The sequence below is a fragment of the Boleophthalmus pectinirostris genome, unplaced genomic scaffold, assembly GCF_026225935.1.
Source record: "Boleophthalmus pectinirostris isolate CB_2022bp ecotype Guang Dong unplaced genomic scaffold, ASM2622593v1 HiC_scaffold_16, whole genome shotgun sequence".
In the NCBI taxonomy this organism is placed as follows: Eukaryota; Metazoa; Chordata; class Actinopteri; order Gobiiformes; family Gobiidae; genus Boleophthalmus; species Boleophthalmus pectinirostris.
This window is the reverse complement of record NW_026571095.1, coordinates 24,992,800-25,017,210: the sequence shown is the minus strand read 5'-3', so window position 1 is coordinate 25,017,210 and position 24,411 is coordinate 24,992,800. Positions and strand designations below refer to the sequence as shown.

Below are 24,411 nucleotides of genomic sequence, written 5' to 3'. Positions count from 1 at the left end.
CAGTGCCCTTGGATTCATCTCTGATCTGAGCCATGAGCTGATATTTTCCTGCAACTTGCAATTCATCTTGTGAGTCAGTTAAAGTTAACCTGTTCACAACAGATTGATATGTGTAGCACTCTGAACTGAGCTGTGCACATTATGAATCTGGGATGGCTCTGGCAGAAAGCAATCGGGAAAAGATGGAACACCATGATTATCTGATTGGTCGAAGCGTCACAACAGTGGAACAAGCGGAAAACTTAAACTTTAGTTTCATCAGTTGAGAGAAAAGCACAGTCACAGATCTTCCCTGTCTACAAATATACAAAACGCTTTCCTCTGCACATTTTCTACAGAAGTCTGTTGGCGTCACTATGTTTGTTTTGGTTCACTTGGGGCACTTTGCCTTTGCTTCTGCACAAGCCTCAGTGCTGCTCTGTGACTGGTCCATTGCCCACTAGGTAGGCCCTGTCGTACTAGCGGGAGTATGGCAAGATGGATTTTCATGAGTTTATGAACTCAAAAAATTCAATTAAGGCAATGCACACTTCTTGCTGTGCAAAGTTACCTTAAAGTACTGGCAGAAATTAAATCTAAACATTATGGCAAAACAAAAACATATTTAAGGAAAAGTCATGTGGTGGACCTTCCACAAAATTTAGACAGTGCACCTTAAATCGGTATGCAGCTTTATAAATTCTCTTTCTGTCCATGTAAATGACAATAAGAATCCATGGTTACAAGGTCGTGAAAAGCTCCAAAATTAAACTGTAAAAATGACAAAGCATCTGTTCTTTTGTTATCAGTGATATCAGATACATATGAATCATTCTTTTATGATGATTTATGGTGAGAGAACTCATCAGGTACACAAACTTCACACACAAAAAGTTTGATACAGTTGATAAAATATGCAGCGCCTTCATCTGCACTTCAGCACAGTACCCAATAATATTAAATTTAGCAAAAAACTTCCACATCATTGTCCTGATATTTATATATTTTTATCTAATGCTCTAAACTTTACCTATAACCACATTACCAACTGGGAGGTACTTGGAGGGTGAAAGAAGACGAGTGAGAGAGGAGGTGCAGCTGGATCTGGGGGTATAAAGAACAGTGTGGTTGGTCTAACAGGTATCCACACTTCAAGCTCCGCCCCTGCAGCCTGTTTGTGATCAGAAACACTTGGTTTTAATCAGGGCAGTCTTGCGTGATGTCACGAACTACTTGAAATTGCAGAGGCCACTGAAGGCAACACACACTTTCTTTATAACCAGAAAGTATTTAGGATTTAATATTTAGTTCCACTTTAAGATTTTGATATTAAAGTCTGGTTCACATGACGCTTGTACTTGAAGCTTGTAATGAGGGTTCAGGGCTGCTCTTGTCTGCAGTCAGATCTGTCAGAATAGCACCCAGCAACAGCAAAAGGCAGGAGGAGAAGATGAGGTATGAATGTGAGATACCTCTGCAAAAATCAAATCATATTAAAATGTATAAAGTCTCAATGAAGTCACATATCACAAAATAATTGGGCGTATTTCAATCATTTTGTCTTCTGAAAGTAAGGGAAGGTGTAAGTTAAGGGAAGGTACACGTTTGGTGTCCCATCTCCAGATCTTACGCTAGAACTAACTTAGCCATGGAGGATTTTGGCTGTTGTACATGTTTTGAGTTGAAGGGGGCGTGGTGTTTTGTTTCACTCACACATCTTTATTATTAGTTTGTCTACATCTCTAAAACTCAAGATGCTCTCTTTGTAAGTTAACATCTGAAAGAATGAGAGCCTTTCACATCAGTTACTAGAGATGGGTGCGTTGACGGAGAGGGAGCAGCCCAAGAACATGGAGAAAGATCCCGCACAACGTTTCGACACTAGGCCTTCGCCTTTTGCCTGACGAAGGCCTAGTGCCGAAACATTGCACAGTTTGTCCAAATAAATTTCACAACAAAAAGACGGTGTGCGGGATTTTTCTCCACATGCAAGTTAACATCTACCTTTTACCTTTTGTTCAGTAGAGATTGGGAAATTCCAGGACTGAAATGATCCAGATGATTCTAGTGAAGGTGTGTGGAGTTTAAAAACACAGTGGAACACTTCCTGTATTACCACATGACATCAAAAGGTGGAACGGTGTTTTCCATGTCAGAGGAGAACTCAGTCTTAATATGCAGGGTTTGTGTGGTATGTTTCTGATGAGAAAACTATCAGGAGGAAACAAAGGGAGGCCGAAAAATGCAGGACTGCTGTAAGAGTTCTTTAATAATAAATAAAGATCCAAAAAATCGAAAATTCAAAACTAAACTGCCATGACTGAACAAGATACTGACAATGACAAATACAATGGACCAACAAAGAGCAGAAGAAAACATAGGGTATAAAAGCACACAGATAAGGACGAAACACATTAGGGCGGGATAAACAATCAACAGACAGGAAGTAAAACTCAAAACTAGAAGCTGACAGGACAAATGTCAAAATAAAACACCTCTACACACTACCCTAAAGGAAAAAGATAAACCAAAATAAGCAAAAACAACGACTACAAAACATGAACCATGACAAAAACAACATAATAACAGACCAGAAAATAACGTAATATGGGCCCTTAAAGCTAAAACTCACTTGAAACACACTCTTTCTTTTCAACCCAACATAACTTATATTCCACCTATTCTTTCCACCTCCGCTTTAAGAGAGGACATTGTGCTATGGTCCTCCCAGTCTCCCGGGCAGCCCTCTTGTTTAGATAATGGATAATACCAATTGGCTGCACACAGGATGAAAAAGGTCATTAAAACTTGTCCCTTTGTCACAGCGCTGCTTCACAACTGTGGACAGCTGGGGGCGCTCTGGAGTCTCCTGTGGCTCTAATGAAAAACTTTGAGGTTTCAATATGACAATGCCGCCGGCAATAGCATCACATCCTAGCCCCAGTTCCCCATGGGTCCTCAGAGGAGTACCTTAGCTCCGGTTGAACCTGCTGATCCAGATTTTCACTGGTTTTTAATTAAGTAGAAGGTCAAATCTCATCGCGTGTGACTTTTGGGAGCTTGTGTTGTGTATGAGGCCCCACAATAGTCGTGGTCATTAATTTTATGGAGCAAGGCTGTAATTGATTCAAAAGTTAAGGGCAATAGGGAAGGCAGGGTAAGCACCAGCATTTATGAGCGTTTTAAAATAATGGCAGGATGATGGCTTAGTTTTAGAGTGGCTCTTTAGAGAAGTGGGTAGTGTTGATCTATAATATCACCTCAGCTACAATCAGTTTTGTAAATAATTTGATGGCATTGTGTAACTTTTCTAGTGGAGGGTCTGTCAAATGCTTTTCTCTGTGGAGATGTTATTGCTTTGTCTGGAATGTTTCACAGTATGGCATTAAAACTTTCAAGTCATAGTGAGCAAACCAGACCGAGTTACAGGTCAGATCTGTGGAGAGGCGACCCCACTCACAGTCAAAATGCCTTTTTCTTAATGTATTTTTGTGCTGTAATACCACCTGTTTATCAATACATGTAAGGTACAGCTGTTTAATGTCACACTGTGGAACATTCCAGGCCGAGCAATGGACCCCTAGCCGAAAAGTTACACAGTGCAGCTTAAACAGAGGTGAGTAGACATCTACTCAAGTAAGCGCAAAGTTGCTTAAAAATAATATTACTCAAGCAGAAGTACATAGTATTGGTCAAAAAATTAACTCAAGAATAAAACAAGTATTTGGAAACCTACTACTCAAGTAAGAGTAACTTAAAGAGTAACTGTCAGGATGCATCTGATTTATAATTTGAAGTTAATGAAATTTGAAGGGAAAACATTAAATAACGCACAAAATCTAGAAAAGCTAAATCATGTCTGAAGGAGCGGGTGCAAGAAACACAGATGTTCAAATAACTTCATATTGTCAACATAAAGTTTTGTCACTTGTAGACTTACAGTGGGAAGAGAAACCAAAACTTTTACTCAAATAAGAATACTGTTAGTTCAATAAAAATATTGCTCAAGTAGGAATAAAGAATACTTCGAGAAAAAAGTTACTCAAATAAATGTAACTGAGTACTACCTCCTTCTGTCTATAAACTATAGTAAATGCACTTGATTTAATGAGACACCATGTTCTATATATTTCAGTATCAGAATATATTTCATTCAGTCAAGCCAATTCACACTTAGACCTATGGTTTAGCTTTATGTAATTTTTATTAACAGAACCATTTTGAGTCTGGATTTAAACAGTCAATGTAGATGTCTGTCTCACATGTTCAGGAAGACCGTTCCAGGATTTAGCTGCATAAAAATGAAACACTGACTCCCTGTGTTTAGTCCTGACTCTGGGCACCAGCAGGAGGCTGGTCCCTGAGCTCCTCAGAGTGCAGATGTTTCATATGGCACTAACATGTCACAGATGTACTTTGGTGCCAGGCCATGAAGAGACTTGTACACAAGCAGAGCTGCTTTAAAGTCTATTCTCTGAGCCACAGGGGGCAGTGCACAGACCTGAGACAGGACTTATGTGCTTGTACTTCCTGGTTCAAGTCAGGACCCGAGCAGCAGCGTTCTGGATGTACTGCAGCTGTCTGACAGCAGATGTGCAGTTACAATTTCACACAGACATCTTATAACAATTGGGACTAAAACAGGCCTAAACCAGGACTAGACCAGAACGACACCAGAAAAGAACCAAACCAAGCCTCAGGATATGGTTCATAAAACTGATTATTTTCAATCATCTATCCATTCTTACCACTCCCACTGTCTTCTATACAGAGGGCTATCATTTTGTTGGCTTCCCGCAGTTATGTATCATCAATGGCAGATGTCGCGGAGAGACCAGGAAGTCAATTAGAATAGATGCTTTTGTGATGTGACTGTCATCCCTCAGGCTCTTGTTCTCTGGTAATTGTTGTCCAATGGGCCAGCTCCTCTCTCTAAGCACTCTGTAATAAACAAACACTCCAGTCTCCATATGAAACTATGATCCCGCTAACCCCCCGGGACAGGTCAAGTGTCAGCCCCACCCCCAAAGCCTGTCTATGGGCTGAGGAGATGCGTGGGTCATTGCTTGTGTAACCTTTTACCCTCTGAGGAGAAAAATCAAATACAGAGAATTATATTTGGAAAACACGTGGAATATGAAACTGTAATATTTTATTACGGTGACAACAAACACAGGCCGGCTCAGCTCACAGAGAGTAAACATCGTCCCGGAAAATGAGAAAAGGACACCAGGATACAGCAGATTATAGCATTTGATTGAATTCAATGCAACAAAAAGCAGCAATTAATAGAGACTATTGTTCTATAATTGTGGCTTTGTGGTATTTCTTTTATATATTGTTAAGTTTTGGGTCACTTTAAATATGTGTGTTATTTTAAATACACATTTAGAAATAAACTTCTTTGGTAGAACTATCTTAATGAGAAAGGGATACAGAGGAAATTAACATGTATTATCACTTTATCTGCAGGCAGGACAGCACAAAAACACTAGAGCTCAAAGTATCCACCTTTTCTTTGTTGACAGAACTGTAAACCCTTGGCCTTTTCTAAGTCAGCTTCATGATGAAGTCTCCTGAAATGGTTTTCACTTCAAAGGTGTACCGTGTAAAGATCTCAAGAAATGCAAAGCAGTGATTAAAGCAAAGGGTATATCCGTCCATCTATCCATTTTCTTCCACTTATCCGTGACCAGGTCGTGGGGGCAGCAGTCTAAGCAGGAACTCCCAGACTTCTTTCACCCCCACCACTTCCTCCAGCTTCTCCCGGGGGACCCCAAGGCGTTCCCAGGCCAGTCGAGAGACATAGAGACATAGTCCTAGTAAGTTCTGGGTCTTCCCCGGGGCCTCCTCCTGGTGGGACATGCCCAGAACACTTCCTACGGGAGGCGTCCAGGAGGCATCCAGAACAGATGCCTGAGCCACCTCAGCTGGCTCCACTCAACCTGGAGGAGCAGCGGCTCTACTCCGAGCTCCTCCTGTATGCCTGAGCTCCTCACCCTATCACTAAGGGAGCATCCAGCCCCACTACAAAGGAAACTCATATCGACTGCTCGTATCCATGATCGTCCTTTCATTCATTACCCAAAGTTCATGACCATAGGTGAGGGGAGGAAGGTTGACTGACCGGTAAATCAAGAGCTTTGCCTTTCGACTCAGCTCCCTCTTCACCACAACGGTTCAATACAGCGACTGCAGCACTGCACTGCAAAGGGTATAAGTTATTTTAAAATGTTTTTAATCTAAAACCAAATTTACTATTGTTATTTTGACTTAATTTTTTGTTTGCTACATATATCCATTCATAGTTTTGATAACTTCACTTAGAATCTATAATGGAATAACCATGGAAATAAAGAAGAAAAATAAATACATTTAAGAGACGGGGGGCAATTCCTGCTCGGACCAAGTTTTTTCATTGTGTCCTTAGGCAAGACACCCTCCTTTGTGTAGTTCCACAGTGGTGTGAATGAGTGATGGGTGATGGTCGAAGGGGCCAGTGGTACAAGTTGACTTTCTTGTTTCCGTCCGTAAATCATAACACATCTTCTTTAAGTTCATGCATCTACATACTATCAAACCATTCCTTTCTCTAATTAAGTTTAGATCACATTTTCAACCATTTCATATTTCACTGGGTGTGGCAGTGGCACAAAAACTCATCAAACACGTAACAGCACCTCAAACAGAACTAGAATTTGTTGAAACTGCACATCATCCCTACACGCCCTGCAGCTTCGTAACTAGCCTCAAACTCCAACCGTACGCCACATTTCTTCCTCTCAAACTCGTCAGACATCTTGGCTCCATCTCCCCTTAGCGTCCGTAGCGTGGTGAGGGCTGCTCTGATTGTTGAAGGCCCTTTCTTTGCTTTTCTCTTGTCTGGGCGTCTGTCAGACTTTCTACCTCTCTTTGTCTAATAACACAGCTCTTGGTCGGTAGGTGTCCAGTCTGCAGCTCCTCTGTCCAAATAAACCGTCACACTTTGAAGAAAAAGGATCAGAACTCAAGCTAAGCTGCATTTCCTCTCGCTGTGTCTCCTCTGTATCCGATCTCAGTCTGGAGCTTAATTATGCCGCCAATATTTCATTTAGCGAAACAATGAACTTTTTCTGAGATTTTTCAAATGAAGATGTCTCGCTTTTATTTATTTATATTTTGAGTTCTGCGTAATGGAGTTGAACAAAGGCGTGATTTGAGTCAGAAAGCTCAGCAGGATTTTAATTCTCTGCTGTCAAAAATGAGAGGTGCAAATAAACAAGAAGCAAAAGCTGGAGAAAGGATTTGAGACAGATACACAGAAATTTGATGTTAAAGTGGTTATGACTTTTGTTCGGTTCAACTACTCATTTTACTAAAACACAGTTAAGATTTGTATATTTAAGATTTTCACTAAAACATTCACACGCGTTTTCCCAATCTGGCCATTTTTTAGGTTATAAAATTTTAGTTCCTGGTTGGAAATTAGGGAAACCTCCTCTAATCTACGCCGAAATTAATATCAGACAAATACAAATATAAGAAAACACATTTATTTTGTTTCTAATGTTTAAAATATTGGAAAAAATATGTTTCTTATGTGTAAAATGTGGGTAACTTTTGAACAGAATTCTTCCTATTGTGATCAGTGTTATGGTCATTTCTAACACGTTTCAACTTTTCTTCACAAATTGCTTCTAGATTGATATAGAACTATAATTTATATTTGCAATAGTTATGATTCTCAAATTCTTACTTCATTTGGTGAGAATATAAAAATCTCATGCACACTTTAATATGGAAACTACTTAGATGTACAGAGATTATTTGCACACACAATACTGAACGTATATTGGATTTATCGCTGACAATCTGTTACATTTCTTTTTGTTTTATTTTGGAGGGGGGCTCGGGCTGTACTTGTACTTGTGGTGTGAATTTGATCATTGTATTTTCCATTTGAGAGAAGAAATATGCAGAATTTGTGTGTTAAACATGTTTGGGTTACTTCCAGGCAAAATTACAGATCAGATCAGCGGAGAGGCAAGCCAACACAGAGTAAGAATGCACTGTAAACCCGGATAAGTTACCAGAACTAAAAAAAAATGAGGCAACCGATGGCCTCAATTATTTTAAGTTGATGAACTTAAAAGTCACAATCTTCCAGAACTTAAAAGGTTGGATGGTTTGCTACTTGTACCTTTTGATAATACTTTAATCAACAAATATTGGTTAAAATTACTCAAAAAGAAGAACATATTACAGCTACTTGACATAATTAAGTTAGTAGTAGTAGTAGTAGTAGACTATTTCTAAAACTTTGAGTATACACAACTTAATTTATTTAATTAAATTGAACATTCGGGTTTACAGCGTGCATGCTTTTCAAGGTCTGTTATTTCAGACAAAATAATAATATATTCATGAAGACAACCAGGCTTACCCTTCATCAGAAAAGTTACATAGAGCACCTTTAGTGTTGTGTCTTTATACCCACTTAAAATCTTGAAATAATCATACTTTCTTATTTTAATTTCTGTAATGTAGTTCTGTTTGACTTTTTACATTTGTACTATAAAGCATTTTGTATTATGTTGTGATATTTATCTATGTATTGCCAAACTAACGACTTCTACAAGTAATAACAACACACATAATAAAGAGCCTCTCCTGTCCACTTCTTTCAGAGTCTGTATTGATTGACTGAGTCCATCTCATTAACATGTGTATTTCCCTGTTATCTGTGTGTCCCAGGTGCAAGTGTAACCTCCACGCCAACAGCTGTGTGTTTGACAAAGGGAAACTGGGGTGTGAGTGTGAACACAACACCACGGGGCCCGACTGCAGCCGCTGTAAGAAACACTACCACGGGAGGGCCTGGAGTGTGGGCTCCTACCTGCCCATCCCCAAAGGGACCGCCAATATATGTGAGTAAGACATAAAGCTTTATTGCATGATATAACAACATTCAAAGTGTATTCTCTCATTAGTTTTAAAATGAAGATTAAAGTAAAAGTCATAATAAAGTACGTTAAAGAGGGGGTGTTGTGCAAAATTGGCTCAAAATATGCCTTAAGAGGTTTAAGATGTCAGCCCTGCATGTTTCAGTAATCTCTCCCAGGGCCTATTCAAACCCTCCTTACAGTTAACAGTACGATCCTCTCCAAAGCTCAGCCCAAAAGCCGACATCACCCATGCTCCCACACTGTAATAGTCAATAAAAATACAAAAGTGTGATACAATACACTTCACAAACCTTAGCGGAAGACACACTGATTGTGTTGTGACAGCCTCTGAATGCAGAGAGCAAAGGGAGGGTGAACTTATCATGTGGTTTTGAACTTTCAAAACAATAAAAGAAAACATGGTGATCTAAATATGTTATGTGTTAATGTGCAGTTAACACCCCATAGATTGATACCCCCTCAACTGTGAGCATTTAGTCGGTTAAAACTGTTCAAAATGTCAAATTTTTTGCCTGCATTTTTTTATTAATTTTTTTTTTTATTGTCATGATGTCTTTTTCCTGATCAAAACATACCTGGGGTCATCTTTATAAAGCGTGCATATGCCAGAGTTCTGCACTGTGTTGGGTATCCCCCAGATAGTTGCTGAAACTGATGGATTTTAACCTGGAATTTTACAGGCAGGTATGCGGGCGGATAGTGATTACACATGCGTGGGGCATGTGAATCAAATAAACAACAGGAGAAAAATACTTCCAAAGTGTCCATTGTCCTGGAAACAAGTGTAATTTCATGGTCGTTTTCCAGCAGACCAGGCTGAGAGTGGCCTTAATGTATTTATTACATAAAACCATCAGCGGAGGTGATCAGCTCGGCTGCTGCACTCGTGGTTTAGTACTGGTTTAGACCTGGTCCAGTCATGGTCCAGTCCTGGTGTAGTCCTAGAGATTGGCTCTGCAGTTGCGGCGTGTATATATTTATAATCCACTAATGACATGGCGTATGGTCAGTCCTGGTTTAGTCTTGGTTTAGTCCTGGTTTAGTCCTGGACTATTGGGCTGCCGGATTAATGGACTGACCCCGATTTATCATGGGCATGGGCGAGTAACGAGTGGAATGTTAATGGGTTTGTGCGGGTGCAGATTTAACTTTGATATAATCACGTGTTAATGGGCGGGTGTAGTGCTGTTGCGAGTCTCCAAACATGTGTGCAGGACTCTGGCATATGCAGGATTTAAACATTAAGTTTGTGATCTATAAAAAGACATAAAAATTTGACAATTTACCATTACCATATTTCCAAGAATTAACTAGTACTAATCCTCATCGATTCACAACTGTCTGGGGGGAATAAACCTAATGGATTATCTTAGTTGGACGATTTGTCTATGTTTTAGGTTTATGAGGAAAATTAGAGTGCCTACAGTTAGACCACCCAGACACAGTGAAAAAATGCAAACACCACACAGAAAAACTCACAACCTTCTTGCTGTAGGGTGAGAGTACTAGCCATGGATACTGATGCTGTATCTTAATCAAGGACACAAAAACAGTATGTGCTGGACCAAACTGGACTCGAACAATGGTGGATGAGCATTCAAAGCACATGTCAGCTCCCTATAACTACTATTTTTGCCTCATTTAAACTCCTTCAGTCCTTGGTGCACGTGTAGGCTCGGTCCTTCCACCCTCTGCTGACGTTTTGTACTTCTAATATGACCTCAGTTAAACTTTTTACTGAATTAGCCTGGATGACGAAGCACCAGACATTTTTAGAACTCTGTGATTTCACTAAACCTGACTCATCCATTCATGTTATGCCAGAATCTGCTATAAAACTCAACCTGGAGCAATGTAGTTCATGCAACAGACTAGAAACAGTTTGTAAAAGTTAAATGTGTAACTTCTATTATTGCACACACAAATATTCCCAGCTGAAGCCCGGGGACAAATGAGAGGGAGCCTGGAGCTATGCAAATGGCCCACTTCAAGACCCTGCGCACTGCCTGCAGCTCTGGTGTAGTCTGCACAGCTAGAATGAATAAAGCTTTTGGTTAAACACACAGCAATGAGTAATGTAAGCGTCAGACGTGTTAACAAGTGTCAGATAAAGGCTAAGAATCTTTATGTTATATGAATAAAAGATGTGTATATTTAAAGGGCCCATATTATGCTATTTTCTGATGATATAATGCTGTTACCTCATCAGAAACATTTATTAATACATGTTTAACACACAAACCCTTAGGCTGAGTTCTTCTCTCAGAGTAAAAACACTCTGTTCCACCTTGTGAGGTCATGTGGTAATACAGGAAGTGCTCCACTGTGTTTTAAACCTTTGCTAGAGTCAATTGGATAATTCAAGATCTGGAATTTCCAGTCTCAACTGAACTAAAAGTAAAAGCTGTTAACTTGAAAACTATAGCTTCATGACATCACAAGGTGGAACAGAGCATGTTCAGCTTTGGAGACGTAGATGACTAACCTGATTCATCAGCTGGTTTCACTTTGTGGAAACTGACCTCGCAGCATTAGGATTTGTTCGCTCGACAGCAGGAGGGTACTTTTTTTATTTAACCAAGTCGCTGCTCTTTGGTCGTGACATATCTAATGCTCCAGAATGCTCAGTGGTGTCCAAGTAATTGTCGGCTTCACAGCTCTTCGCTGATTGGCTGGTGCATGGTCTACAACTTCCGGGGTTCTTGCAAACCGTCTAGTGTATTCTGGTTCCTGACCTAGTCACTGGAGAGAAATGAAATTGAGCAGAGGCACTAAGTAGTGCCAGCCTGGCTAGTAGGTGACATAGACGTAATAATAAAGGGTTACTCAAATGTGTGAATAAAATAAAACACAAGTATGTTTTTGAGGAGGTTACAAAGGTGCACTGCCTAACTGTGCTTAGTGGAGATGTTATTGCTTTGTTTGGAATGTTCCTTAGTATGGCATTAAACCAGCAGTCACTATGCATTAAAAAAAAAAAAAAAAAAAAAAAAGACTGTCAGTACTTTCTATTGATATCGCAATGATAATAAATAACACCTAGACTTTATTTTTCACAACAGCCACAAGTGCCGGGGTAAACGTGCTTTTCTATGGCAAAATATCTGTGGAAATGTCTCGCATATTTTCCACCAACTTCATAAGTCTGCCCCATCACCAAATCTTCATCCAACAAGGTCCACAAAGGACATATTCTGTCCATGAAGAAATGATCTACAACTATCAAGGTAAGAAAGACAAAAACGTAAATGCGAACAACGACGACGCATTAGTGAACTATTCCCGGGCAAAACTAACATTATGGTCCAGAATAAAACATAAGTAACTTGTGAACTCAGACTGAATCTACAATTAAAATTAAAAAATCAATTACATGATGTAGATTTTAGCATAGACAGAGAGATTTGTGCCGTTTAAATAGTTTAATGATAGACATGACTTCTGTGAACATCGAAGTGCACAAATCTCTCTATCTGTGCTAATATCTACATCACGAAATCGACTTTTAATTTTAATTCTAAAAGTCAGAGTTAACAAGTTACTTATGTTTTATTCATGACCATAACGTTAGTTTTCATCTTTCTTACCTTGATAGTTGTAGATCATTTCTTCATGGACAGAATATGTCCTTTGTCGACTTTGTTGGATGAAGATTTGGTAATGGGGCAGTTTTATGTAACTAAAATATTCAAGACATTTTCATATTTCAGATATTTTTCCATAGAAAAGCATTAACATATCAATCAGTCAATCAAACTGTATTTATAGAGCATTTTTCATACAAAAAAAAATCCAACACAAAGCATGGCATTTACCTTACATCGCAGCACTTCCAGCCGTTGTGAAAAAGGTCTATAGAATGTGATTTTCAACATTAAATGATAGTACTTTCTTTTATATTACCATGTGTCTTTATATCTGTGTAATCCCTCAGTCATCTAGGTCAGTTCCACAGTGATCCATGGGCGTATACTAGTCTCTGTGAACTTATACTAGTTCTGATACAGCTCAGAAAATGTAGTTTGGGATAGCTGTTGTTTATTGGAAAAACGCTGGATCCTTCATTCACATAAGACCTTGTCCAGAATAGCAAAGACTCTGCCTCTGATCTGGAAGGAATTTTCAATCTGCTCCGGTGCACATTTTATGAATCCTTCAGTAAGAAAATATTGAGAGCTAATAAGCATGTAAATGGTCCATCGACCCTCTGTCTGCTCAGATAATGTGTTTTAGATCAAGTTTGCTCGTGTGTGGATGGAGTGGGAATACATAGCACTATATACCAAGTGAATACAATGTTAGGTTGTGTGTATTCTGACTTACTCTATATTAAGAAATAATTCACCAAAACTTTATTGTGTTGGATTTTTCATTTTAAGGGGAGACGCAGATAGGCAAAACTATGATATTTCAGACTTCATTTTTTTGTCAGTTTGGTCTCTTGGCATACATGTATTCATGTGGAAACAACAGAAATGTCCACTCTGCTCTGAAAGGTGTTTTAATATTTAATTTAATCAACCTGCGTCCGTAGAGTTATATAGGACATTGTAACTTCAAAAGCCATTTTCTCAAAATTTTTTCTCAAATTTTTTCTTCCAATAGGGACATAACGACTTCAAAGTTGAACATATATAGAACAAACTGTACACTATTGGACTTAATAAGATTTTCACCAAACTTACAGAGATATTTAATTCCAAGTCTGATTTATTCAAGTTTTAACTCTAAAAAATGAGACGGAATTTGAATTTTTATGCACATTTTCAGTCAGATCTAGTTTACTCAAATATTAATTAAGATCCAAAATACCCTCCCTATATTTTTTAGTATTTATAATACTTTATAATATTATGTCAACAAAAAGAAGCAAGAAATTTAAACAAGGCTGCTTTTACGTTTCTGTTTGAATGTCCCAAAAACGTGTAATAATTTTTTTTTACATTTATATGTGTAAGCCTTATTAAATATACTCTATAACCGTTTGCCTTGTAGTAACACTAGGCAAAGAGCTTTTATTATTTTTGAGCAGACTTATCTAATGCAAGTTCAAGACGTTCTTAAGTAATTTAGTCATTATCATTACCGATGACAGTTGTTATATGATTTAAGCATAAGACTTTATTCATATAGCTACATAAGAGAACACATTGTAGATTGTATGACATAAAACTGATTTTTTATCATTCAGTTTTCACAATATACTAAACAGATTTTTTTAGCTGTATGTTACCAGAATGACAGAAACATATATTTAAAGATGTACTGTGTAACTTTTCTGGTATGGGTCCGTCACCTGCTTGAGTCAATGGAGATATTATTGCTTTGCAGAGGTGGGGACTTGCAAGTCATTACTTGGACTCAAGTCAGACTTGAATCACTATTTTTATGACTTGAGACTTGACTTGGACTTGACGGTCAGTGACTTGAGAAGACTTGGGAAGAATCTGAATGCTTTCTATTGTGACCGTAATGATTCACACTATGTTGTCAAGACATTTAAAAGGAATAATTAACTAAATTAATTTCTACAACTCTATAAATACTCTATACATAAATATACCTTGACTTTTTAAGTACAATTTAGATTCAAATTCATATAAATTGCAAAAAGCTAAGCTACGTTTGGTACTTTGGTTTAAAGACTTGAAATGACTTGAAGCTCAAAACAGATGACTTGGACTTGACTTGGACTTGTCTGTATTTGACTTGGACTTGACTCAGACTTGAGGTCAAAGACTTGAGACTTGAGACTTACTTGAGACTTGCAAAATAACAACTTGGTCCCACCTCTGTTGCTTTGCCTGGAATATACTACATACTGCATTTCTATATATTTTAGTGTTTACATATATTATATGTCTTCTGCGCGTGTAGAAAATGTAGAAAATAGTAAAAAAAAACAACAACACTGAGATGGTGTAAGAAACTTTTGACTGGTAGTGTACATTACAATAATATATGACTTCATTGTCTTATAGGGGCCACATTTGTTTCCATCACGTCCTCTCTCCTGCAGATAAATACCATCGTGCAAAAGCGGCTTATTGTCTCGCAGCCTGTAGCATTTTGTGCAGAATGTCATATGTGCGCATCTCCTTAACCGCTCTATTTATTTAGCGTTAAATGAAGACCAATCTGTATCACGGGTCTCGTGGTGTTTGTGAGGCAGGAGGCGCTCTTTTGCATTATCCCCATTATAATCTTGGACCGAGGCTGAGTCACATTTATCAAATCCTTGTGCCAGAGGCGGGGGTTCAATGCCTCCATAAATCTAATACTGGAGGAGCTGCTAGGCCTACTGTGTGTGTAGCTGTGTTGTGTGTATGTTAATGTTGATGTGTGAGTATCTGTTTGTGTGTGCGTGTGTGTGTGTATGTGTGTGGCGTGTGTAAGTGGATGGATGGGGATGAGGGTCCAGATGGATGCAGATTCAGGGCTCTGATCCTATGGTCCTGGTTCACACAGACTCACAAAGGTTTGGGCTGCAGATTCTGAGGTAAATTCTCTGATGACTTAAAACACATGAGAAGATTAAGGTGCATTACGTTAGTCAGGCTGGCGCCACCTAGTGCCTCAGCTCAATTTCATTTCTCTCCAGCGATTAGGTCAGAAATCGGAATACACTAGACGGGTTGCAAGAACGCCGGAAGTGTAGACCACACACCGGCCAATCAGTGAAGAGCTGAACCAATCCAAGTTGAGATAACAGACTGCCCACACTCCTCCTTTGGACTTCCTTTGTCAAATGCAAACTTTGCATTTTTTATTGCAGCTTTAATTTGCAAGTTCAATTCGCACAAACAACAGTGAAACTTGTGCCAGCAATTACTTGGTCACCACCAGTGTTCCGGCGCATTACATACGTCATGACCAAATAGCAGTGATTGGTTAAATAAAAAAGTACCCTCCTACTGTCGAGCAAACAAATCCTAATGCTGCAAGGTCAGATGGTTTCCACGAAGTGAAACCAGCTGATGAATCAAGCTAGCATTACGTAACTTTGGCTTGTCACCACAGAGATGTTAACTCTTTGCCTAGAATGTTCCCCAGTATAGCATAAAACCTGTATAGCACTGATTTCATAAAATACAAAATCTATTGCAAAACATACATTTTTACTGTGATCTCTGAAGTCATGTTAAAATATTGTCTCCTCAAAAACATACCTGGGGCTTTAAGCTCAAGTTTTAAGTCAAGTTAGAATGTTGTTACCTCCTCAAAATCATAGACAGAGTTGTGTTTTGTTTCATTCACACGTTTGAGTAACACGTTATTATTAGTTTGTCTACATCTCCAAAGCTCATAATGCTCATGAAGCAGTAGTTTTCAAGTTAACATCTACCTTTTACCTTTTGTTCAGTGGAGATTGGAGATTCCAGGGCTGAAATCATCCAAATGATTCTAGTGAAGGTGTGTGGAGTTTGCAAACATAATGGAGCGCTTCTTGTATTACAACTCAACATCACAAGTTAGAACAAAGTGCTTTTAGTTTGAGGTAAGAACACAGTGTAAATATGCATGGTTTATCCAAATGAAACAAAACACAACTCCATGTACGTTTTTGACTAGGAAACAACGCTGTAACAGAAAACTACGTAATATGGACTTTTTAAGATGTAAAAAAAAACATTAGTAAGTCCAACTAATCTCTGTGTCTCTCGCCACTAGCCGTACAGACTGTCCCTGTGTTGGTGTCCGGCCCTCTTGATTGCATGTGGGAGTTTGTTTGCGTCTGAACCCTAGCGAGATATTGCTGGATTTAGCCCTGCTCCTCTCCTGGTTCATAAGCCTCCCTGCAGAGTGGAGGCGCCGTAGACTGACAGGCCTTTATTAAAAACTCCAGTGCACAGGGCCGCATCTGCACCCAACTGATGAAACCTGGGTGAGCTCCATATCAAAAGCAATATTAGCACTTGTTTGGCTCTGGCATAAAACGCAATAATGCCCTGCACCGAGAATGACGTCAAGATATTAGGTCCCCAGGTGTAGAAATGTGCGTACTTTTCCCCAAAATTATTCGCTTTTTCTTCTTTTAGCTAGTTACAGAAGAACATGAAAGTGTGTTAGAGTTGAATGATTTGGGGAAAATGTGTGATTGTGATGTTTCTGATAAGCATTGGGGTTATAGATTTGTAGTTTATGTTTTAATAGACTCCTACAGCTTCGCACAGTGAGAAATACAGGACTACCATTAGACTCTATACAACTGTACAACAACTCACCCTTATGTAACAGATAACCTGTGTCATGTCAATCACTGTTAATGCTTATGACCTCTTATATATAGCTGAGAGATGTATTTCTATGACTGTATCTCTATCCAAATGATTCTAGTCAGTGTGTTTTCTAATTGAGAGAAGAAGCCTCAGTTTAAATATGCAGAATTTGTGTTAAAACGTGTGAATGAAATAAAACACAACTCCTAGAATGTTTGTGATGAGGAAGCAACACTATAACATAAATCAGAAAATAGAGTAACCTTTTCACATTGTATCTTCTGCACATATACAAGCACAATTTGGGTTTTGGTACATTCATTTACGCAATAGTTATTAAATCTTACTGATTTCTTGGAGGCAGTCACAGACCAGGAATTTGAAAGGCCGGCTATTGCTCATCCCCCCTGCCCGTCCAGAAAAAGCACAGGCTCCGCCCTCCAAACGTGACGTAGGCTCTGAGTGAGCCGCCCTTTCTCTGCCCATCTCAGCCAGCCACACAGCCATGTCTCTATTAAAATAACCCGTTTTGCAGTCTGATAGCGGTAGGAATAAACTTGTATTCATCATGGCGATACAGCACATTCAGCCGCATATGTTTGACCCAGAATCGGACGAGGACATGGAGGTGCACGAAGCGCAAGCACAGCGTCAGCATCAGCTGAACATTACTGATTGGTAAAGTATTAATAAATGCTAGTAGATTAACTTATTATATCGTGTACACTGGAGGAGGCGGGGCGGAGGTGGAGTGGGGGTGGAGGGCGGGTGCGAAGTGCATTCTGCTACGTCAAACGTGTCATAGGTGTAGCTGGCTGCGTCATAGTTGTAGCTGCTTTAGTTCATTGTCACGTGGGAGGGTGGCAGAAATATGCTGCAATTTGTTAAAAAAACACCAAATCAATCTAAAATCCACTTCGGCGACATATACAAAGCCCACATATCAATCACTCTTAGAAGGTAGAAAGCTCTAAAAAGTTGATTTTGCATGAGATGGGCCCTTTAATTTGTGCATATTTTGGCCCATATTGTGCACATTTTCTCCACCAGCTGGTTATGTTACAAGATTAAATTCCTCACATAGATATTACATAGGAACAAGAATATGTATTGAGACAAATATGGCATATCTGCTGAATGTAATTATAATTTAATAGCTTCCATTCATCATAAGGTCTTCCTCAAAGTCATTAATCTTAACCGAACAAGACAGGCTCTATTGCATTTTTAAACAGGCGAGCAGGGGATATATATATATAGACATCGGCGGTCATTCATTTCATAAATTGCTGTCCAAAATGGGACTCCAGGTTGCTAAGGGCCAGAGCGCTGTGCAGAGGAGGGCAAAGAAGGGGCCCGCCACCTGAACCTGAGCTGGAGATTTGGGATTTTCAAATTTAATCTCGACAAGTGCAAAAGCTAAAGTAGATTGTTGTGTTGTTGGTCTAGGCCAGCAGAAAATGTGGCTTTGTCTGTTTTGTTCTAGGGTTTAACATTTGGGCTTAGTCAATACGGTGGGCAGTACTCAGTTATATTTATTTGAGTAACCGTTTAAAGAAATTGCACTTTTCACAGTACTTGTAGTGCTGCATGCTCAACTTTGTCCTCTCGGTCGCTACACTGGCATTAACAGCAGTATCCAAGCAACCCGTGGCACATATTTATAACTGCTAAAATGAATGGAAGTCAGTGGGAGGACCTGTGTGTTGGTGAATGACAAGTACAGCCCAAAGCCACAATAACACAGAGACAAGTGGCGTGTCAGCACCATCCTGAGGGAGTAGCACGGCCATTCGATGTCGCTTGCGGCTTTAATTTGTCCTTCAAATTACATAAACTTCAAATTATAAATCAGATGTTATGTCCTGACTGTTCCTCCTTAAGTCACTCTTACTTGGGTGGTAGTTTTCCCAAACACTATTTTTTCTCTCACTTGAGTAATTTCTTGGACCACTACTTTGCACTTCTACTTGAGTAATATTATTTTGAAGTCATGTTACTCTTACTTGAGTATAATTGTTGGCTTCTCCACCCTACTCTGGTAAATACATGTTGCTTGTAATATACATTAAAAAAACATAAGACACACTATGCAACTTTTCTGGTGGGTGGAAGGAGATAGAAATAATTTCAGTGGAGATGTTATTGCTTTGCCTGGAATCTTCCACAATATGGCATTAAACATATCTCCCTTGTATTAATTAAATGCGGGTTGTTGTTTTTTTTTATCACATACATTTAACCTTGGAGAACATGCACTCTTACAAGGAGTAGAGTTGTCTCTCCACAGATCCAACCTGTAATTTGGCCAGGTTGTGCCCATAAACCGTGCTTTTCTGTCAGTCTGCACTCCAAAAATCTATTGAAATTGATTCATAAAATACAACATTACCACTTTACAAAATATATCTGTTTGTGTTTACCATGACTTTCTATGCACTTGTCCTCATTACACCTCTGTTTTCCATTTTTTGAGTGCAGGGTAAAAACATAAACTACCTTATACAGATCGCCATAACAACCGTAATCAAGGCATTATAGTGCAGATCTATTGAAAGAGACACTACCATTATGTCCAATAGCTCAGCATCTGTGCACTATTTCTTTGAAAGGTACAAAAGCTATTCAAGCAGGCTGCAGTATACAAAAGGCTGTGTTTACTTTCTCTAGAATGTGATTATGTCAAAATTTCAGATGGAGAACAGGGCCAGCCTAACTGCATATACGAGACAAGGAAATGTCTAAAGTAGTGTCGTCAAAAGTATCGAAAATACTAATCGATACTAAGACTAGTGTCAAAACTAGATACTCATCTGAGCAGGTATTGATGCTAAAATAATCACATTGACAGGACGGAAATCAACCTTTCCTGAATAGCTTTAGAATGATCTTGAGCTGTATCAGAACAAGTTTAAGAGCATATAGACTAGTATACACCCATGGATCTCTATGGAACCAACCTGAACGACTGAGGGTCTACACAGATATAAGACCACATGGTAATATAAAAGAAAGTGCAGCGATCAAAAATCCAAAATCACAAAAATAATAATAATAATAATGAAAAAAAAAACTAAACAAAACACATTCTATTGTCTAAAGAAAGAGTGTTCTTTAGAATTCCCATATTACACAAAATTTACTCTTTTGAGCTTTAAACCATGTTATAATGTTGTTACCGCCTCAAAAACATATCTGGAGTTGTGTTTTGTTTCATTCACACATTTGAGTAACCCTTTATTATTAGTCTGTACATCTTCAAAGCTCAAAATGCTCTGTTCCACCTTGTGATGTCATGAAGATGATACCTTTTGTTTCATAGAGATTGGCAGATTGGCCAGGGCTGAAATTATATTAATAATAATTTTAGTGAAAGTGTTAATTTATTTATGTATTTATTTATTTATCTATTTACTTGTGTATGTATTTATTTATTTATGTATTTATGTATTTATTTATTTATTTATTGGATCCCTATTAGTCATTACTGGGGTAAAGACTATTCTTCCTGGGGTCCAACTTGGCATAATTTACAATAAAATTCCATTTCATTCCATTCCATTATAATAACAAAAAAAGTTCACACATAGTTTCATACAGTCTTGTTCCATAGTATACTACATAAGAAACACTAACTATAATATATCCAATATTATAGTTAATTTGGAGTGTAAAAACACAGTGGAGCACTTCCTACATTACCACATGACATCACAAGGTGGAACAGAGTGTTTTCTGTTCGAGAGAAGTACACAGTCTAAAAATGCAAGGTTTGAGTGTTAAACATGTGTGAATGAAACAAAACACAACTCCAGATATGTTTGGGCCCTTTAATAATGTATTGCATTATCAGAATCAGGATTGAGTATCAAGTCGATTCCTTAGTATCGAAATCAAGCTTGAATTTTTAGTATCGTGAAAACACTAGTTCCATATCGTAAGAGTTCAGTACACTCTTCTTAATGGTCCACTGTTGTGTTGAGTTGGGTCACACCACCTTTAACAGAGTCCACTCCTGTCCCTGTGACTTATCCTGCCTTTTACTGTAATACCAGGCCCAGTCATGTCACAAACTGCTGGAAAAAAAAAACACGTAAAACCCATATGAAGCAGATCCGAGTGCTTTTTAAAGGCCATTCGTCTAATTAGGACCAGTTCTTTCTCACTGAAGATACCTGAACAAATGACACTTTGTCTGTGTAATCTATTTGTATCAATGTTGAACTGAGATGCTCTGATATAGAAAGTAACTGGTGAAAAAAACTAACTAACTAAATCTATTAAACAGCCCATATTACATTATTTTCTGATCTAGGTTATAATGTTGTTTCTTCATCAAAAACACGTCTGGAGTGGTGTTTTGTTTCATTCACACATGTTTAACACACAGACCTTGCATGGTCCTTCTTGAGCTCTTCTCTCAAATGGAAAACACTCTGTTCTACCTTGTGATGTTATGATAATACATTAAGTCCTCCACTGTGTTTTTGAACTCCACACACATTCATTCGAACCATTTGAAGTGAAAGAAAAATACCATGTAAAGTGCTTCGGGAGTCTTAAAATAAAACTCAACTCCAGGTATGCTTTTGATGAGAAAACCACATAATAACATAGAACAGAAAAGTGCATTCTTGCTCTCAGCAGACTTGCATCTCCACAAACCTGACTCTTATTTGGCCTGGAGGAGCTTCCACCTCCAAAAAGTTACATACTAACACTTTAACAAAACTATATTGTGAAATGAGTGAGTACATAAAACATGAAATGCATACAGCCCCTATAAATCAATGCATAACAGATTAAGTGGACAGAAACTTGACCATTGTTTGAGCCTTAATGAAAGCTGTGATGAAAACACTGGCTATAGCCTGATTCTGTTGACATTTTGCCTTGAATACAGGCCTATTATTATCATCAGACAGAGGCGGACACTGGACACAGCACCAGGCAGGTTTTCTGAATCTGCTAATCAGTTTCTGCAAAGCCAGATGTGAAAAAATAAAAACTCAAATGTGATGATTGCAAAGTTGCAAAGGGTTTATATTACACTATTTTCTGATCAACGTTATAATGTTGTTTCCTCATTGAAAACATACCCAGAGTTGTGTTTTGTTTCATTCACACATGTTTAACTCACAAACCCTGCATATTTAGGCTGAGTTCTACACTCTATTCCACCTTGTGATGTCATGTGGTAACACAGGAAGTGCTCCACTGTGTTATAAGGACCTTGAATACCTGGATGAGACCTTGGCCCCATGTGAGACAGATCATGTCCTGGACTTGATCAGTCTGTCTTCTGACATCCTCCTCAATATCCGGATTGGATCAGAGGAGCAGGGTCTGTGTGAGACCCAAGACCAAGAGACTGATCCAGAAACAGAGACCAGTCACAGAGCTGATTGTTGGACCTGAAATATTGGACCTGAGATGTCCAGGTAAAATGTCTTTGAAATATTAACTAAAAATTGCACATTTATTCGTATCGAAGCATTGTTATTAACAAGATCTTAGTTTGTTACTTACTGTTACTGTTAGAAGACCAAAGATGCTTTTGGAGAAGACATTCCTGATGAGGGACTTGTCTCAAACTCTGGTGGTCCATCTCAGGTTCTCACAGAGACTGAGGTCTTTCCTGTGCAGAAGGACGTGACAGCCCCAGGATCTGTCCAGGATCACTCCTCTGTGTTTTCAGAAAACATTATAGAAGGAGAGTTTCAACCCTTACAGTCATATGATGATACCTGATGTAACTGAAGACTGCACTGGAGCAGAACCCTCAGTCCAATGTGAGACAGATCGTGTCCTGGACTTCATAGGTCTGTTCAACTCCAGGGGGTGCAGCTCAGCGCAGAAGGCCACGGTGTAACACATGAACAATCGTCTGAACAACTTCCTGTTTGGTCCAAAGAAGAGACTCTCTCGGCTCTGCGCAGCTGTGGGCCAATTCTTCTGTGCACAACTTATTCATTGCATTTCAAATAAAGCATAAAAAATGTTGTGTGTCTGTTCTCTTTTACGTAGGATAAATGCAAATAATGATAGAAAATACATATTTTACTTTGTGGTGTTAATGTGTGCAGGTGGGTAGCTAACTAATTTACAATTTACAGTTATAGCTGTCTAAAATGCAAAATTTAAAAAAGCAGACCTTATTGAAATGAGGAGAAAAATGAAGGCCACACCAGGTGCTCCTTCTGAATTCTGAACTGAAGAGTGGGGTGAAATTTAGCACTGACAAGCTTAGTCCACACCAAGTCTTACTCTGGTAGTGTTCATTTTTCAGAGTTCAGTGTTAGATTAACTATGGGTGATGTCAGATACAAGTTACACAGGAATATCAAGACTTGTGGATTGTTGTTGTTGCGTACGCTTTAACTACCACTGCATGACATCGTAAGGTGGAACAGAGCATTTTGAACTTTGGAGATGCAGACAATAACAAAGGATTACTCAAACATGTGTGAATGAAACAAAACACAACTCTGGGCATGTTTTTGATCAGGTCACAATATTATAACATGGATTAAAGTTCACAAGAATCCATTTTGTGTAATATAGGACCTTTAATGTTTGTTTGTTTCTTTTTGTCTCCACAGGTATCCCCAGTAGTCACGGACCAGTGCGTAAGTTGATCAAAATTTTCTAAAATTGCATGCTGATCAATACGAACCCATTTTATCGAGCCAAATGTATAGTGTTAATATAAAACACAGAACTCAACCACAGCGAGGCGTGAGACTGTTTCCTCTCCTAATAAATGTCAGTTTATTTTAAGAACATGGGCACCACAGATAAAGTTCATTACAGCATTGTGGACAGAGGTGGGTAGTACTCAGTTACATTTACTCAGATTTTACTTAAGTAACTTTTTAAAGAAACTGTACCTTCAAGAGGACAGTATACTTTTACGCCTACTTGAGTAATACTTCCTTCGTGCATTATTTAATGTTTTCATCCTTCCAATTTCATTAACTTCAAATTACTACTCTTTAAGTTCTTCTTACTTGAGTAGGAGTTTTCAAAAATACAGGTTTAACTCTTATTTGAGTACTATTATTTTGAAGTAATGTTACTCTTACTTGAGTAAAATTTGTGGCCACTCTACCCACCCCTGCCCGTGGATTTGTATGTAAAATTATTGTAAATTATGTAAAGTGTGTAATTAAAAAGAGGTTTAAACGTCTCTAGCCTCTGAACATGTTGTTACTGATGTTGTTATTGCTTAAATTAGGGTTGGGCAATATCGCCATTTTCTTAGAGCT

At 38.6% G+C, this 24,411-nt stretch overlaps 1 protein-coding gene across 1 annotated transcript in view; it reads left to right on the top strand.

Annotated features, from left to right (window-relative positions):
• Positions 1-24,411, top strand: part of LOC110164125 (netrin-G1-like) — a 131,094-nt gene that overhangs the window by 80,571 nt on the left and 26,112 nt on the right. Inside the window, exons 3-4 of the mRNA XM_020929148.2 lie at positions 8,713-8,885; positions 23,746-23,772. Coding sequence (XP_020784807.1) covers positions 8,713-8,885; positions 23,746-23,772 — 200 coding nt within the window. The remainder of the gene's footprint in view (positions 1-8,712; positions 8,886-23,745; positions 23,773-24,411) is intronic.